The sequence below is a fragment of the Myotis daubentonii genome, chromosome 12 (genome assembly GCF_963259705.1).
Source record: "Myotis daubentonii chromosome 12, mMyoDau2.1, whole genome shotgun sequence".
Lineage (NCBI taxonomy): Eukaryota > Metazoa > Chordata > Mammalia > Chiroptera > Vespertilionidae > Myotis > Myotis daubentonii.
Window position 1 is genome coordinate 17,347,024 of NC_081851.1, and position 19,288 is coordinate 17,366,311.

Sequence of the window (19,288 nt, forward strand, 5' to 3'; positions counted from 1 at the left end):
CTGCTGATGGGCATTTAGGCTGTTTCCAAATCGTAGCTATTGTAAATTGTGCTGCTATGAACATAGGGGTGCATATACCCTGATTGGTGTTTCTGTTTTCTTGGGATATATTCCTAGAAGTGGTATTATTGGGTCAAATGGCAGTTCCATTTTTAACTTTTTGAGAAAACGCCATACTGTTTTCCACAATGACTCCTCTTTTCTTTTCTTTTTAATATATTTTTATTGATTTCAGAGAGGAAGGGAGGGGGTGAGAGAGATAGAAACATCAGAGATGAGAAAGAATCACTGATTGGCTGCCTCTTGCATGCCCCCTACTGGGGATCAAGCCCGCAACCCAGGCATGTGCCTTTGACCGGAATCAAACCCAGAGACCCTTCAGTCCGCAGGCTGACACTCTATACACAGAACCAAACCAGCTAGGGCTCTACTTCCTCTCTTCCCTCAAAGCAGCTACCTCAAATGACGCACAAGTATGGAAAGTAGAGACAGTTTTGCTCCACTTCATGTAGGTCACACTATGCACCTCAAGTATTTGATTCCATTTATGATTAAATATATGCCAGACCCTGACCAACTTCATTAGAGAAGCACAGTAAAATTACACCAGGATTAATCCTCTATAGAGCTCAAGCCAAGTCATGCTGGCTAATAAGCATTTACTAATGTTCAGTCATGTACAAAACACCAAAGGAAACAAATTAAGAAACTGCTCTGCCTTAATGAAGAAGACAGATGGAGAGAGACATTTAAACCAAGGATTTTCAATGTTTTTAAAGAGCAGGATCCTTATTTCAAATGAACTCTTACAATAAGTCCCCCAAAATACCAAGCAAATAAAGTTTATTATGACAGTTCAATTAGTAACATATACTCATTGCCATTTTGCATTTCAGCATAGTACTGACAAAATCCTGATTCACACACATTAGAACTATTAACATTTGCAACTATTAAAAAGATACTAAGTATCTTCTCAATCCAGTTTAAGATTATATTCCACAATACTCCTACTGTGAATTTCATAGAACATTCTTTGAGATTCTGGATTCCATAAAATTTCAGGATTACCTGAAACAAACTACAGTAAGTAAGAGATAATTAAGCATAGTAAAAGTAAAAGGCACATATCAAACACAGGGCCACACTTTAGGCCTAAAGCTCTGCAAGTGAAATTGTAGCACAGCAAAGGCCATTGCATCACACCAAAGAGCCACATGAAGACCGCTTTCACATCAAAGACAGACTACATGTTATAACACAAGCTAAGTCTCTTCAAATTCAAGAAACTGAAATGACATGAAGCATCTTCTCAGACCACAATGGAATGAATCAATGAAAAACAATCAAACACTTGGAAGCTAAATAGCATGCTATTAAACAATGATTGGACCCTAGCCAGTTTGGCTCAGTGGATAGAGCATTGGCCTGCGGACTGAAGGGCCCCAGGTTCTATTCTGGCCAAGGGTACATGCCTGGGTTCCAGGCTTGATCCCCATTAGGGGGCGTACAGGAGGCAGCCGATCAATGATTCTTTCTCATCACTGATTCTATCTCTCTCTATCCCTCTCCCTTCCTCTCTAAAATCAATAAAAATGTATTAAAAACAAAATACAAAACAAAACAAACAACAATGATTGAGTTACCAAAGAGATCAAAGAAGAAATAAAAAACATCCTGGAAACAAATGACAATGAAAACACAACAATCCAAAATCTATGGGACACGGTGAAAGCAGTCCTGAGAGGGAAGTTCATAGCACTACAGGCCTACTTCAAAAACAACAAACAAGAAACATTGGTAGCCCTAACCAGTTTGTCTCAGTGGATAGAGCGTCGGCCTGTGGACTCAAGGGTCACAGGTTCGATTCCGGTCAAGGGCATGTACCTTGGTTGTGGGCACATCCCCAGTAGGGAGTGTGCAGGAAGCAGCTGATCGATGTTTCTAACTCTCTATCCCTCTCCCTTTCTCTCTGTAAAAAATCAATAAAACATTTTAAAAAAATAAAAAATAAAAATTAAAAAAAAGAAACATTGGTAATTAACCCTACAACTTAAAAAATATTATAAAGAGAGTACAAAGAAAAACCTAGAGGAAGTGGAAGGAAATAATAAAGGTCAGAGCAGAAACAAATGACATAGAGACCAAAAAGAATAATACAAATGATCAATATAACCAAGAACTGATTCTTTGAAAAGATAAACAAGATTGATGAACCTCTAGCCAGGCTCACCAAGAAGCAAAGAGGGAGGACCCAAATAAACAAAACCAGAAATGAAAGAGGTGAAGTTAACAACGGACCCCAATCCTAGAAATAAAAAGGATTATAAAAAGAAAATACTTCGAACAACTCTATTCCAACAAAATAAACAACCTAAACGAAACGAACTTATTCCTAGAAAATAAAATCTCCCAAAAATGAATTAGAAAGAATAAAAAAATCTGAATAGGCTGATAACTACTGATGAAATTGAAGCAGTAGTTTAAAACTCCAAGCAAACAAAAGCCCTGGTCCAGAGGGATTTACAGGGGAGTTTTACCAAATTCTCAAAGAAGAACTAACAGCTCTACTCCTCAAACCATTCCAAAAAATTCAAGAGGCAGTAACACTTCCAAACTCTTTCTATGAGGCTAGCACTACCCTAATTCCAAAAACAGATAAAGACATGGCAAAGAAAGAGAATTACAGGCCAATATACCTGATGAACATAGATGCTAAGATCCTCAACAAAATTTTAGCAAGTCAGATCCAGCAATACATTAATAAGATCATACATCATTACCAAGTGAGATTTATTCAGGGGATGCAAGGTTAATACAATATCCTCAAATCAATAAATGTGAAACAGCACATAAACAGATGCAAGACAAAAATCACACGATCATATTAATCAGTGTACAAAAAGCATTCGACAAAATCCAACACCCTTTTTTGATAAAAACTCTCAGCAAAGTGGGACTAGAGGGGAAATATACCTCAACATAAGAAAGGTCATATATGAAAATCCTACAGCCAACATCATACTCAATGGGCAAAAACTAAAACCATTTCCCCTAAGAATACTAACAAGACAGGGATGCCCTCTTTCACTCTTGTTCAACATAGGTCTGGAAGTCTTGGCCATAGGGAGCAGATAAGAAGAAATAAAAGGCATCCAATTAGAAAGGAAGAAGTAAAACTCTCATTATTTGCAGATGGCATGATAGTATACTATACACAGGAAACCCTAAAGACTCCCTCAAAAAACTACTAGAATTAATAAGTAAATTTGGAAATGTAGGATACAAAATTAACGCCCAAAAATCCATAGCACTTTTATATACTAATAGTGAACTCTCACAAAGAGAAACTAAAAAAAAATCCCATTTACCATTGTAACAACAACAAAAATTTAAGATACTTAGGATTAAACTTAACCAAGGAGGTAAAAGACTTGTACTTTGAAAACCACAGTGCTGTAGAGAGCGCCTGGGAAGGCACAGGAGCATTTCTTTAAATACTGTCAGCTGAATCCAGTGCCATCCTGGAACCCCTCTTGGCCAGAGGCAGGACTGTTGTCAGCCTGACCTTCAGCCCAGGTGCCAGGGGGTGGGTTTTGCTATTTAAATCCAGCCAACCACCAGGAAAGAATATGACTCAGGCCCACCCAAGAATATGCATAATCTCCTTTGTCTTGACCTTTAGTAAAACTTCCTGGTTTTTGCTGTATAAATAAACACGCTGTATTGGCTCTGGGTCCCTGTCTCTCCATCAGAGGACAGTGGTCTCATCAAGCCCCAGCTTTTTCCTTCCATCTCTGTGTCTGTCTCTTTCGTTTTCTCAATCCCCAGAAGCCCCTACTCAGGAACTGGACCACTCTCTAGCTGCGCTGGACACGGAAAAGAGAGAAATATTCACACAGTACATTAAAAAAAATAGGAATATATATAAACAAATGGAAGAATATACCCTGTTCATGGATTAGTAAAATCAACAACATTAAAATGTCCCGATTATCCAAAGCAATCTAGATTCAATGCAATCCCTATTAAAATACAAAAGGCTTATCTCACAGACCTAGAAGACTCCAAAACTTTATATGGGACCAAAAAAGACCCCGAATAGCTGCAGCAATCTTGAGAAAGAAGAACAAAGTTGGAGGAATCACAATACCAGGTATCAAAAAAAGCCTGGTATTAGCACAAGAATAGGCATACAGATCAATGGAACAGAACAAAGAACCTAGAAATCGACCTAAGCCTTTATGCTCAATTAATATTTGACAGAGGAGGCAAAAGCATACATTGGAGCACAGACAGTTTCTTCAATAAATGGTGTTGGGAAAATTGGGTAGATACATACAAAAATATGAAACTAGACCACCAACTTACACCATACAGAAGAATAAACTCAAAATGGATAAAAGACTTAAATGTAAGTCGTGAAACCATAAAAGACGTAGAAGAAACTATAGGCAGCAAAAATCTCAGACATCCTTCATAGTGATATGTTTATGGATACATTTCCTATGACAATGAAAATGAAGGAGAAAATAAACAAATGGAATTACATGAAAATAAAAAGCTTCTGCACAGCAAAAGAAACCATCATCAAAATAACGAGAGTCCACTACATCGGAGAACATATTTGGCAATGAAACATCTGACAAGGGGTTAAATCTCCAAAATATATAGGGAACTCATACAACCTAACAAAATTAAACAAATAATCCAATTAAAAAATGGGCAAAGGACCTAAACAGACACTTCTCAAAGTGGAATACAGAAAGCAAAGAAACATATGAAAAAATGCTCAAAGTCACTAATCATCCAAGAAATGTAAATTAAAACGAGATATAATTTCACACCTGTCAAAATGGCTATCATCAACAAATCAACAAAAAACAAGTATTGGCGTGGTTGTAGAGAAAAGGGAACCCTCATGCACTGCTGGTGGGAATGCAGACTGGTACAGCCACTGTGGAACAGTATGAAGTTTCCTCAAAAAATTAAAAATGGAACTCCCATTTGACCCACTGATCCCACTTCTAGGAATAAATCCTAAGAAACCTGAAACACTCATCAGAAAGAATATATGCACCCCTATGTTCATAGCAGCACAATTTACAATAGCTAAGACTTGGAACAGCATAAGTGCCCATCAGTAGATGAGTAGATAAAAAATCTATGGTACATTTACACAATGGACTATGCAGCAATAAGAAAGAACTCTTACCATTTATAACAGCATGGATGGACCTGGAGAGCATTATGCTGAGCAAAATAAGCCCGTCAGAGAAAGATAAGTATCACATGATCTCACTCATATGTAGAATCTAATGAACCAAATAAACTGATGATCAAAAATAGACCCAGAGTCACAGAAGCATGAACAGACTGTTGAACCTCAGAGGAAAGTCAGGGGAGAGTGGGGAGGAAGAGATCAACCAGCATGTTGATCAAAATTAAAGAATGTAAAGGTGAAAATGTAGGTTAGAATTAGGACAAGAATGTCTTTAGCCATTTTCATTAGAAAACACTTATTTATCCAAGACCCAAGTAAAAAAGTCAATTCCTCTTTAAAGGATGCATTCTAACTCTTTTTTAAAATATATATATATATATATATTATTGATTTTTTTACAAAGAGGAAGGGAGAGGGATAGAGAGTTAGAAACATCGATGAGAGAGAAACATCGATCAGCTGCCTCCTGCACATCTCCTACTGGGGATGTGCCTGCAACCAAGGTACATGCCCCTGACCAGAATCGAATCTGGACCTCTCAGTCTGCAGGCTGACGCTCTATCCACTGAGCCAATCCGGTTAGGGCCATTCTAACTCTTGAAGGCAATTACCACTCTTCTGTATTGCCACCCACCCATTTCCTCTCTTCATGTCTAACTCCCAGAGATTACTTATTCATCACAAAATCCACATTTTCCATGAACCACCATCTTGGTTCAAACACAGTTCCTAACACATAAGCAGCATACAAAATGTATTTGTTCAATCAACTACAGTAGAGTAAAATGAGACGGAAGATCCATAGACTGAAAAACTCAACATTATAAAGATGTCAATTCTCCCTAAATTGATCTATAGGTAAAAGTAATTCCTATCAAAATCCCAGCTAGGTATTTATTCTATAGACAAAGACAAGCTTATTCAAAAATTTATATGGGAAGGCACAGGCTCTAGAATAGCTAATATAATCTTGACAAAGAATAAAATGGAAATAATCACTCTACCTGATATTTAGGCTTACTATGTAGATACGATGAGTCAAGACCACATGATATTGGTGAAGAGATAGACAGACATACGTCAATGGAATAAAACAGAGAACCTAGCAAGAGACCCACCCAAATATGCCCCACTGATTTCTGACAAAAGTGAAAAAGTAATTCAATGGAAGAAGCACAGTTTTTTCAACAAATGGTGCTATAGCAACTGGATATCCATAGGCCATGCACACAAAAAGTTAACTCAAAATGGATCATATCTCTCTCTCTCCCAATTTTTTTTTTTGGGAGGCAACCAAAATTTTTGGTGGCCTTGTTTCGGCAAGGCTTAAAAAAAAAAAAAAAAATGGATCATAAACTTAAATGTAAAACATAAAACTATCAAATTTTTAGAAAAAAAAAATTTTTTTTTAATCTAGTGCTAAGTAGACTTCTAACCTGAAAGCACACTCTAATATAAGGAAAGATTGACAAACCGGACCTAATCAATGAAAAACTTTGTTCTGCAAAAGACCACATGAAGAGGCTGAAAGACAAACTACAGACTGGAAGAAAATATTTGAGAACCACATATCTGACAAAGAAGTAGTACCTAAACTACATAAAGAACTTATAAAGCTCAAAAGTAAAGAAACAAACAATCCAATAAGAAAATAGGCAAAAGACATGTATAGACATTTTACTGAAGAGGATATAAAGATGGCAAATAAACAACACTAGCCAGCAGGCAAATACAAATTAAAACTGCAATGAGATACTACTACTTAGCTGTATTGAGGATGCATAGCAATCCTATCCTATATAATAAAACCCTAATATGCAATTCAACCGAATGGCAGAAGGACCTGCGGAATGCTGTCACTATGATACGCACTGACCACCAGGGAGCAGACACTCAATGCAGGAGCTGCCCCCTAGTGGTCAGTGCACTCCCACAGGGAGAGCGCTGCTCAGCCAGAAGCTGGGCTTACAGCTGGCGAGTGCAGCGCGGTGGCAGGAGCTTCTTCCGCCTCTGCTGCAGGCAGGCAGTAAGGAGCGAGGAGACCTGGGCTGAGAGAGTCCCAGACTGTGGGAGGGTGCAGGCCGGGCTGAGGGACCCTCCACCCCAGTAGGCCTCAAGTTGTTATACAAAAGAAAACCACAATGAGAAATGACCACTACAATGTTTGAAATACAATACACAAACACTGTGGATGCACAGAAACTGGATCACTCAAATTGCTAATGGGAATATAAAATAGTATAGCCACTTAAGAAAGTTTGTCGGGAGAAACCAAGATGGCGGCATAGGTTAACGCCGGAGATTGCTGCCTCGAACAACCACTTCAGAGATATAACTAAAGGACAGAACGGACATCATCCAGAACCACAGGAAGGCTGGCTGAGGGGAAATTCTACAACTAGGAGGAAAGAGAATATCCTACCCAGACTCAGAGGAGGCACAGTGCTGAAGTGAAATACTCAGGTGTGGAGTGCGCGCGCGGAGCCGGCTGGCGGCGGAGGGCGCAGTTGTTGTTTTCAATCGGGAGGGAGTTTCAGACTCTGAGCTCCAGATCCGGGCGAGTCTTTAGGGACCCAGACTCAAACAGGAGAAGCGGGACTGTGTGGCTTCGGTCGGAACTCGAAGGCAGCTTTCTCTCCGAGGTTTGCAGCGGATGCTGGAACTCTGAGAGGCAGAGCCTCTGCGGAGGGGACTGAGAGCAGCCATAACTGCTTGTTCCGCCCGCCTTGTAGATCCCCAGGGACCCGCCCCGCCCAAGCCCTGCGCAGAGCCATTTGCCAGATAGCTTCAGGCAAAGGCTAGATTAGCACTGCCCTAGAGATCCAGCACAGAAGCTCTCCCATTGCAGACACGGCTGACTCTTACAGCCAGTTAGCCTGGAGGTCAAATCACCCCTGGTATTGCCGACAATCAAGGCTTAACTACAACAAGACTGCCCACAAAGACCACTAGGGGGTGCACCAAGAAAAGATAAAAAAATGCGGAGACAAAGAAACAGGACGCAAATGTCAGAAATGGAAGATATAGAGCTCAAAACCACACTTTTAAGGTCTCTCAAGAACTGTCTAGAAGCTGCCGATAAACTTAGTAAGGCCCTCGAAAAGACTGGTGAGACCGCCGATAAATGTAGTGAGATCCTCAAGAAATCTAATGAGACCCTCGATGTTGTGATAAAGAACCAACTAGAAATTAAGCATACACTGATTGAAATAAAGAATATTATACAGACACCCAACAGCAGACCAGAGGAGCGCAAGAATCAAGTCAAAGATTTGAAATGCGAAGAAGCAAAAAACACCCAACCGGAAAAGCAAAATGAAAAAAGAATCCGAAAATACAAAGATAATATAAGGAGCCTCTGGGACAGCTTCAAGCGTACCAACATCTGAATTATAGGGGTGCCAGAAGATGAGAGAGAGCAAGATATTGAAAACCTATTTGAAGAAATAATGACAGAAAACTTCCCCCACCTGGTGAGAGAAATAGACTTACTGGTCCAGGAAGTGCAGAGAACCCCAAACAAAAGGAATCCAAAGAGGACCACACCAAGACACATCATAATTAAAATGCCAAGAGCAAAAGACAAAGAGGGAATCTTAAAAGCAGCAAGAGAAAGAAACCCAGTTACCTACAAGGGAATACCCATACGACTGTCTGCTGATTTCTCAACAGAAACTTTGCAGGCCAGGAGGGAGTGGCAAGAAATATTCAAAGTGATGAATACCAAGAACCTACAACCAAGATTACTTTATCCAGCAAAGCTATCATTCAGAATTGAAGGTCAGATAAAGAGCTTCACAGATAAGGAAAAGCTAAAGGAGTTCATCACCACCAAACCAGTATTATATGAAATGCTGAAAGGTATCCTTTAAGAAGAGGAAGAAGAAGAAAAAGGTAAAGATACAAATTATGAACAACAAATATGCATCTATCAACAAGTGAATCTAAGAATCAAGTGAATAAATAATCTGGTGATCATAATAGAATCAGGGGCATAGAAAGGGAGTGGACTGACTATTCTTGGGGGGAAAAGGAGTGAGGGGGATGCAGGAAGAGACTGGACAAAAATCGTGCACCTATGGATGAGGACAGTGGGTGGGGAGTGAGGGTGGAGGGTGGGGCAGGAACTGGGAGGAGGGGAGTTATGGGGGGGAAAAAGAGGAACAAATGTAATAATCTGAACAATAAAGATTTAATTAAAAAAAAAAAGTTTGTCAATTTCTTAAAAAAAAAAGTGAACATGCAACCACCATGACCCAGCAATTGCACTCTTAAGTACACAAGTGTTCACAGCCAAAACCAGGATATAACCCAGATGTTCTTAAACAGGTGAATGATTAAGAAATTGTGGAATACCCAAAGGATATAAGACAATTCAGCAATAAAAAAGAAAAACCTGGAAACCAAGATGGCAGCATAGTTAAAAACATCTGAAATTGCTGCCTCGCACAACAACTTCAAAAATACAAAAGACAAAACGGACATCATCCAGAAACACAGGAAGGCTGGCTGAGTGGAAATTCTACAACTAGAAGTAAAGAAAAGCACACTGAGACGCAGAGGAGGTGCGGAAGTAAAGTGCAGAGGTATGGAGGCGCATGCAGAAAGGGCTGGCAACTGAGGAGGTGGGTGTCTTTTTCAATCGGAGGGAGACACAAACTCCTAACGGCTCTGAACTCCAGTTCCGGGCGAGTCTCTGGGGACCCAGACTCATACAGGGAGAAACTGGACTGTCTGGCAGCGGGCAGAACTCGGAACTCGAGGGCGGCTTTCTCAGAGGTGCTTGCAGTGACTACTGTGGGACACTGAGAACCAGGACCTCTTAGGGCAGGACTGAGGATCAGCCATAGCTCTTTGCTCCGCCCTCTTGATTCCCTGAGACCCCGCCCCACCCAAGCTGTGCGCAGAGGCTTTTGCATATGAATGACCTGGCCCTTTGCAACCTAAAATTACCTAACAAACTGCAGCTAGGTCAGAAAGACCCAGAACATCCAAAAGAAGGCCCAAGGCCCCACAGCAGCTTGCACTGCTTCACAGCTGGGCCTCATCTGGGCACCTCCAAACCCCAAACAAAGAAGAGGAATCTGCAGATCTCTCTCTACTCCTGCTGGGTAGCCTCAAGCAGAGGCTAATAGAACCTCCTTAGAGATCCAAGTGCCAGTGTACCCAGTGGTCAGAGTGGGACCATCCAGATTACAACTCCTCAGATCCATAAGGGACACACTCAGGGGGCAGACTCAGTGAGCACCAAAGCCCCACTGAAGCAAGTCTTGCCCCAGAAGGGAGAACTTGCACAAAAGTTCTCCCACCGTAGACAAAGCTGATTCTCACAGAAAATTGGCCTGGAGGTCAATTCCTCCCAGGGATACCAACAACAATCAAGGCTTAACTACAACAAGACTATGCACAAAGCCCACAAAGGGGTACACCAAGAGCGTCGACCTAAGGTAATTGGGGAGGCTGAGCCACTGGGCCCTATAGGACACCTAGCACAAAAAGCCACTCTATCAACACAGGGAAGCAGCCAAAATGCGGAGGCAAAGAAACAGGTCACAAATGACAGAAATGAAGGAAAGCAAACTAATGGATATAGAGTTCAAAACCACGGTTATAAGGTTTTTCAAGAATTTTCTAGAAACCGCCGATAAATTTAGTGAGACCCTGGAGGATATGAAAAAAGACCAACTAGAAATTAAGCATACACTGATTGAAATTAAGAATAATATACAGAGATCCAACAGCAGACTAGAGGATCCCATGAATCAAGTCAAAGATTTTAATACGAAGAAGCAAAAAATACTCAACCAGAAAAGCAGAAAGAAAAGAATCCAAAAATATGAAGATAATGTAAGGAGCCTCTGGGACAACTTCAAGCGAACCAACATCCGAATTATAGGGGTGCCAGAAGAAGAGAGAGAGCAAGATATTGAAAACCTATTTGAAGAAATGACAGAAAACTTCCCCTACCTGGTGAAAGAAATAGACTTACAAGTCCAGGAAGCGCAGAGAACCCCAAAGAAAAGGAATCCAAAGAGGACCACACCAAGACACATCATAATTAAAATGCTAAGAGCAAAAGACAAAGAGAGAATCTTAAAAGCAGCAAGAGAAAGACAGTTACCTACAAGGGAGTACCCATAAGACTGTCAGCTGATTTCTCAACAGAAACTTTGCAGGCCAGAAGGGAGTGGCAAGAAACATTCAAAGTGATGAATAGCAAGAACCTACAACCAAGATTACTTTATCCAGCAAAGCTATCATTCAGAATTGAAGGTCAGATAAAGAGCTTCACAGATAAGAAAAAGCTAAAGGAGTTCATCATCACCAAACCAGTATTATATGAAATGCTGAAAGGTATTCTTTAAGAAGTGGAAGAAGAAGAAAAAGGTAAAGATAAAAATTATGAACAACAAATACATATCTATCAACAAGTGAATCTAAAAATCAAGTGAATAAAAAATCTGATGAACATAGTAAACTGGTGAATATAATAGAATCAGGGGCACAGAAAGGGAGTGGACCGACAATCCTTGGGGGGAAAGGGGTGTGGGGGGTGCAGGAAGAGACTGGACAAAAATCATACACCTATGGATGAGGACAGTGAGAGCAGTAAGGGCAGAGGGTGGGGTGGGAACTGGGTGGAAGGGAGCTATGGGGGGGAAAAGAGGAACAACTGTAATAATCTGAATAAAGATTTATTTTAAAAGAAAAAAAGAAAAACCTACTGATACAATAATGACTTGGATAACTCTTCAGAGTATTATGCTCTGTAAAAAAAGCCAATCCCAAAAGATTTATTTACATAACATTCTTGAAATGAAAATGTATAGAAATGGAGCCCAAGAAAAACAAAGTTGGAGGAATCCCAATACCAGATTTCAAGTTTTACTGCAAAGCCCACAATTCAAGCATGTGCCCTGACCGGAATCTGAACCATGACCACCTGGTTCATAGGTCAATGCTCAACCACTGACCCACACTGGCAGGGCGCAAAATAATTTTTAATTATAAAAAAAAAAAGAGGATGGAAGACAAAGAAGTTGACCTTAACAAGGAGAAGATGCTTTTTTGGGGGGAAAGGGGACAAAAAGAAGAGAGAATGGATTGAAGAGGCAGAGTATCCAAAAGGCAGAGGATCTTCTCTCTCAGCTCAAGTTCAGTGCTAACTGGGTTGGGAGAAATAAGAGTTATCAAAGAGAAGTTCAGATGGCAGAATTGGAAGCTTTAAAAGAATCAAGAAAACTTGGAATATTAAAGTTTGCAGGAATCATGATTAAGAATTAACAATAAAACAGCATTCCCTACTAGTCTTCCTGCATCTAAAGCATTATTCTTCACTTGCTAATTCATTACATGGGTGTTGATTCTGTTTTATCTATAAAGCTGCAAAGTTTTCACTAAAACATTATTTTTCTAAAAGAATTCTATCACCACAATTTGCATGTCCTATGAAATTCTGCATAATGGATCTTCACTTGTAGAATTATAATGTAACAATAACAAGAGTAAAAATTAATATTATCTCTACCCTAAAGAAAAAGGGATAGTGATAATGGGTCCAAAATAAATAGGTTCAAAGAGAAAATGTCTTATGGTCACACAAAAATCAGTGACAAAAGTGGTTAGAATTCCAGACTTTCAACCATGGTAGTGATTCCTAATACTTATTTTTCCCTCTGTCTCTTTTTCTTCCTCTAACGTGACTAAGGTGCCATTGCAAATTGAGGATTCCCATAACTGGCTAATGTAACAAACATTGTTTATTTCTTTTTGTTAACATTTTGAATCTTTTATAATACATCTCAGGAAGGCCTGTGGAGCTTCAATGTTCCAGAATACCCAAGTAGAAAAGTTGCATGTGAATTTTTCCAAAGCTGCACCAGCAAATCATTTTAAGAATTTATTGTCAAGGATGCCTGATAAAATTCAATCAGACAAATGTATCAGTTAATTTAAAACATAACTGTAAAATTCAACAAATATTTCCTGAGAGGTTACACCCAGTCACTGTAGAGGTACCAAAAATACAGTAGTAATGAAAATGTATCTCCTGTTCTTGTCTATAGTAAGATCTTAAAAATGCTAAGGTGCAGACAAATACAAGGTGCCACATAGGAGCATGAGAAGTAAGCCAGGCCAGTAAGAAGACAATCAGACAACCAAAGGGAAGTTATATATAAAGAGTATTAAAGATAAGCAGGTATCAGCCAGTTGAGAAGTGGAGAGGAAAAAGTATAAGAAGTTGACACAAATATTTGCAGCCATTCATGTCAAAATACACTTAAATTATCTTAATAGGAAAGAAATCCTAAAGAGAATGAAGAGAAACTTTAGCAGGAACATCTGACAGCCAGTAGACAAGTGGTAACTGTTCTTGCAGATGAGAGAAAGCTAAAATCTAAGTTGGCTGTATGGAAATCCAGAAGAGGTTGCTTAGTGCCAGTGAAACCAAGAGAAATGCATGCAATAGGGGTACAAGGCACCTCTCAAAGTAGACCTGTGGACAGGTAGTAAAACAAGGAGTTCACAGTAGAAATTCTGTGTAACAGAGTGATTAGAATTCCACATCTCCCCCCACGTCCCCCTAGACCAGGGGTGGGCAAACTTTTTGCCTCGAGGGCCACAATGGGTTCTTAAACTGGACCGGAGGGCCGGAACAAAAGCATGGATGGAGTGTTTGTGTGAACTAATATAAATTCAAAGTAAACATCATTACATGAAAGGGTACAGTCTTTTTTTTTTTCTTTAGTTTTATTCATTTCAAACGGGCCGGATCCGGCCTGCGGGCCGTAGTTTGCCCACGGCTGCCCTAGACTCACAAAGAAGACTATCCAGTCCCTTCCAGGTACCAGACTCAATGACAATAAGCATAGCAGGAGGGGAGAAGTGATGTAGGAAATGAAAAAAATAATAGGAAGATTAAATAAAACTCTACTTTCTCAGAGTTATGGCACATTGCTTCCCTCTTGGCTACCAATATGCTGACAGTTGGATTATTACACTTCTCTAAGCAAGAGTCTGGGAAATCTTACATATATACCACCCTCCTCCTCCACCAGCCCCCAAATCTATAGGTAATTACAGTGGGAGATTTACCAGTGAAGTGACCTTACAAGATCCTCCTATATTGAAGTTCACAGTTCACAAGTACCACACGCATGTGATGAGCTTCCAATTAGCTGTTTAATCAAGACCACTACTGTTTTTAATTTTAAACCTCATTTGACTTTTTAAAAAATATGTTTTTATTGACTTTAGAGCAGCAGTTCTCAACCTGTGGGTCGCGACCCCTTTGGTGGTCGAATGACCCTTTCACAGGGGTCGCCTAAGACCATCCTGCATATCAGATATTTACATTACGATTCATAACAGTAGCAAAATTACAGTTATGAAGTAGCAATGAAAATAATTTTATGGTTGGGGGGTCACAACATGAGGAACTGTTTTAAAGGGCCAGAAGGTTGAGAACCACTGCTTTAGAGAGAGGAAGGGAGAGATAGAAACATCGATGATTGGCTGCCTCCTGTACGCTCCTTACACGGGATGGAGCGGGGGCATGTGCCTTGACCAGTAATCCAACTGGAGAACACTTGGTGCATTGGACGAAACTCAACCTAACTGAGGCCACACCAGCCGGGCTCATTTGACTTTTTAAAAACTACGTGCTTTAGCCCTAGCTGGTTTGGCTCAGTGGATAGAGCGTCAGCCTGGGGTTTGATTCCTGCCAAGGGCACATGCAGGAGGCAGCCAATCAATGATTCCCTCTCATCATTGATGTTTCTATCTCTCTCTTCCTCTCCCTTCCTGTCTGAAATCAATAAAGATATATTAAAACACACATACACACACAAAACCCTAAGTACTTTAATAAAAATTAAAATAAAAGACAATGGCAGCCCCAGTCAGTACTGTTCAGTGGTTGAGCGCTGACCCATGAACCAGGAGGTCATGGTTCCATTACCAGTCAGGGCACATGTCCAGGTTGTAGGCTTGATCCCAGTGGGGACTGTGCAAGAGGCAGCTGATTGATGATTCTCTCTCATCATTGATATTTCTATCTCTCTCTCTCCCTCTCTCTGAAATCAATAAAAACATATTTATTTTTTAAAAAGAGACAATGGCAGGTATAGGTGGAATAGCAGTAAAAGTGACGGAGTACCTAACCAAAGGATTTTACTTTTATCATTTTTATATACAAGACTAGAGGCCCCATGCATGAAAATTTGTGCAAGAGTAGGCTTTCTTTCCCCTGGCTGCGGGCACCGGCTTCCTCCGGTCTAATTAGCATATTACCCTTTTATTATTATAGATAATTTTTAAAAAGTCACTCTCAATCCTAATAATAATGCATGCCAAAAGAGTACCTAAAAAGTAAAAAGTACTCAACCTGTATATCCATTAACATAGATGGCAACTCCACTAAAAATTGTAGATGAAGTTCCATCCTTCTGCATTTCAGCATCTGATCGAAACTGTTCCTCCAATTTCTGGACCTTGGCAGCCATATATCCACCCTAGAATTAAAGAAAAGGTAAACACTAATCACAAAAGTTATACTTTTACCCCCTTTACCCCTTTTCTTAAAGAAACTTCTATTTAAAAAGACTTTATTCTGTGCCAATGGCCAAAGTATAATGATGACAAAGGTGTAATGCTAAACATGAACCAGAGGCAAGGCAATAAAACAGGCAGGTCAAAAGAGACTTTTCCCTCTTTTGACTCAATTTTTAATAATTCTTTAACATTTTTATAGTAAGTTATTTCAAAATATCAAACAAAAATAAGAATATGTAAAATGTCAGAAATAATAAATTTAATGCCACAAAATATTGTTCTTATCTACAAAATCAAGCAAAAGTTACATCAAAGTTTAAATCAATTAAAATTTAACTTGTGGTCAATAAGTGTGTATTTTAAATGGGCTTCCGCTATCTTCTGTATATAGAAAGCTTAAAAAACTTCATGTAAAATGAAGCAGCTTGAAAAAACAGTATAGTCCTCTATACATGTAGATAAGAATACAATAAAGAATTCGGTGGCTAAATTCTGGATCTAATCTATGACAAATTTTCATTAGATAACAGGAACCTAAAAAAAGAATATAAAAACATTATCATTTTTCCTACAGACATTTACAAATCTGAAAAGCATGCCTGAATTCAGCTACATTTCCCCCAAATATTTAAATAATTAAGCTTAATTGATTTAAATTATCAATTAAGTTTTTATTGATTTACCTAGATCAATTAAGAGTATCAATTAGGTCTTTAAAAGAAAGCAGTAGGTGTGCAGAAGTAGTACACATTTTTTTCAAAATGGAAATGACTTCATTGTTTTTGATTATTCAAATATTAAATTTAAAGTACTTTAAATACGGGTCAGCTTTAGCTCAAGCGGTTACTTCGGATTCTGCTTGTTGCAGACACATAAAGTACTTTAAATATAAAGAAGAAACTTTAAATTAGCTATGATCCCATTCATTGGTAACATTTTAGGATATTATTTTCAAAGTTTATATCTATGCCTCAAAGCATAGCAGCTTTACAAAAACAGAATCATATATATCAATATTCCTTCATAACACAACACCCTTTTAAGTCAAGACCATCTGCCAGTTTAAGAAATATAAAGCTAAATAATGGCTGCAGTGTTTCACTGTATAAAAATAATTTATTTAACCAATTCCCTATTCTTGGATAGCTGTTTTCCTGTTTCTCAGTATTATTAGCAATGCTGCAATAAAATTATCACACAATAAATTGTGTGCGCTATAATATTTATTTTCTCAGGATAAAATTCCTGCAAGTTTAGAGGTTCAAGTTGAGCTTTCTACACATTGTGAAAACTCAGAGTTGATATCTAAAGTGATTTATAATTTAGAAAATGGCTTAAATCACATTATAAGCTATAAAAAGAATGAAAAATACCTAGACAGTTCAATATAATTTTTATTCTTTTAAAACACACCCATTTTCCCCAGCCATCATTTTCAGCTCGCCTCCTCCATCCACCTCGTCTCATGGTGGAGTTTCTGTATTAGGGAGAAAAAATAAAATCAATCTTATAACATAATATACTAATTGATATTTTACTTTAGTATCAAGAAAAATAAAAAATTAAAATACAAATGTTTAATTTATAAAAGTTGAAAGTATAATACCAAGTGAAGAAAGTTTTTCCAAATTTTCACAAGTGACATTTGTTCCTAAAAACACCCTCCTACAGGTGAGTATCAGGTTTTAATTACAAGTACTTTAAATTTAAACAGGAAAATCTTTTAGACATTCCTGAGCAACAATCCCAACACCTACTTATGTAAAACATCACCAAATCTGACTAACATGGTCGTGATTACTTGTTAAGGATTAATCAGTGTTAACAGAACCTAAGAAAACACATTCCTTTATGAAATGACCTATAGTATGGCTCTTAAACTCTGTCTTTGCTATTGTATACTGGGCACTTGAGAGTGCACTCACAGTGTAATTCATCTATTACGCAAAAAGCCCTTTAAAAAAATCAAGTAAAATAACACATCTACTAAAGCAGTGATTTTCAAGTGTGCCACACACAAAAGAAATTTTTTTAATCATCACCGGAGGACATGCTTAGAGAGGAAGGAAGAAAGGGAGGGAGGGGGATAGAGACAGAGAAAGGGAAGCATTGATAAGAGAAAGAAACCTCAATGGTTTGCCTTCCACACATGCCCTGACCAGGAACAAACTGGCAACCTTTCAGTGCACAGGACAACGCTTCAGTTATTACTTCTCTCAAGATGAGGCCACAACTGAGCCACTCCAGTCAGGCCACAAGAATTTTTAAAACATGCAATACCTGACTATTTAGTCAGGGGCACTCACCTCTTTTCCCTTAGATTGTCAAATTAAAAAACGACAACGGCCAACACAATAGCTGTCTGGTGTGAATGAATCAAAGTTATACCTATTTTTATAGTTACACTGGCAAAATATGCATTGTTTGGTATGCCATAGAATTTTGGTAATTAGTTTATGTGTGCCATGAGATGAAAAGGTTGAAAAGTGCTGATCTAGGGATTTGACGCAGAAAGATTACACTGATAAACTAGGAAATCTGGCATTTTCCTTAAGCCAACACTTGACCATCTGTACTATAAAATTACCAAAATGACCAAATGATAGCTCAGTGGCTAGCAAGGTATAAAATGACTCCTAAGCCTGGCTGTTGTGGCTCAGTGGTTGAGCATCAACCCATGCACCAAGAGGTCACTGGTTCAATTCCCAGTCAGGGCACATGCCTGGGTTGCAGGCTGGATCCCCAGAAGAGGGCATGTAGGAGGCAGTCAATTGATGTTCCTCTCTTATCGATGTTTCTCTCTTATCGATGTTTCTATCTCTCTCTCCCTCTTCCTTCCTCAACCTCTAAAATTCAATAAAAAACATTTTTAAAATATTTAAAAAATAATAAAATGACTTCTACATCAAAACATAAGGCTAACCCTAAATGGCTACATCTTGAGACATGACTGCATTATCCTTCATAAAATTAACATGATTTCCATTTAGGCATTTTTTTCTTCTAGTAACTATATGTAGGTTAATATCAAATGGTTCCCCTATGTTACTGGAGAAGCCTTATACATTATCCAAGTCAAATCAGCTTTGATATGGTTTTTAAGGTTTTGTTATTGAGTAACATCTTAGAACATGACAGCATATATTTTCTTTCAAATATTTCTATTCTTGGTATATTGTGGGATGTAGTTTCTCCTTTCTGACATTTATGTTAATTATAAATTTTTACTGTCTACCTTTGAAGGGTGCCTAAAAGATGTGTGGAGATATGCTCAAAGAGTTAAGTCCAACAGAGCAACAAAGTGCAAAGTGATTAACCCTGATTAGGGGCTGCTGGTGCTGAGGGAGAAGAATTTTGTTTTTTCAAGTTTGATAAAGGCAGGGGCATGGCTACCCAAGGTTCATCATGAGTCTCAGAACTGCCATATTTGCTTTGCTGAATATTTGTTTTCGCGAGGCTTACTTTGTCCAGTCCCTCAAGATTTTTCCCCTTATCTTAAAGGAGTCTTGG

General features: G+C 38.8%; 1 protein-coding gene across 6 annotated transcripts in view; it reads right to left on the bottom strand.

The window, feature by feature from the left end:
- Positions 1-19,288, bottom strand: part of REV1 (REV1 DNA directed polymerase) — a 108,970-nt gene that overhangs the window by 61,098 nt on the left and 28,584 nt on the right. For 4 of the 6 annotated variants that reach the window (XR_009447882.1, XM_059658971.1, XM_059658974.1 and 1 more), the window contains exons 2-3: positions 17,192-17,255; positions 15,612-15,738 (exon numbers count right to left, since the gene is read on the bottom strand). The exons of 1 other annotated variant lie outside the window; for it this stretch is intronic. Coding sequence is in view for 4 of the 5 variants with exons in the window: in XM_059658974.1 (XP_059514957.1) it covers positions 15,612-15,738; positions 17,192-17,255 (191 nt within the window). In the remaining variant the exon portion in view is untranslated. Of the gene's footprint in view, positions 1-15,611; positions 15,739-17,151; positions 17,256-19,288 lie in introns of those variants that run through there. One more of the 6 variants, XM_059658972.1, reaches the window with a different exon arrangement.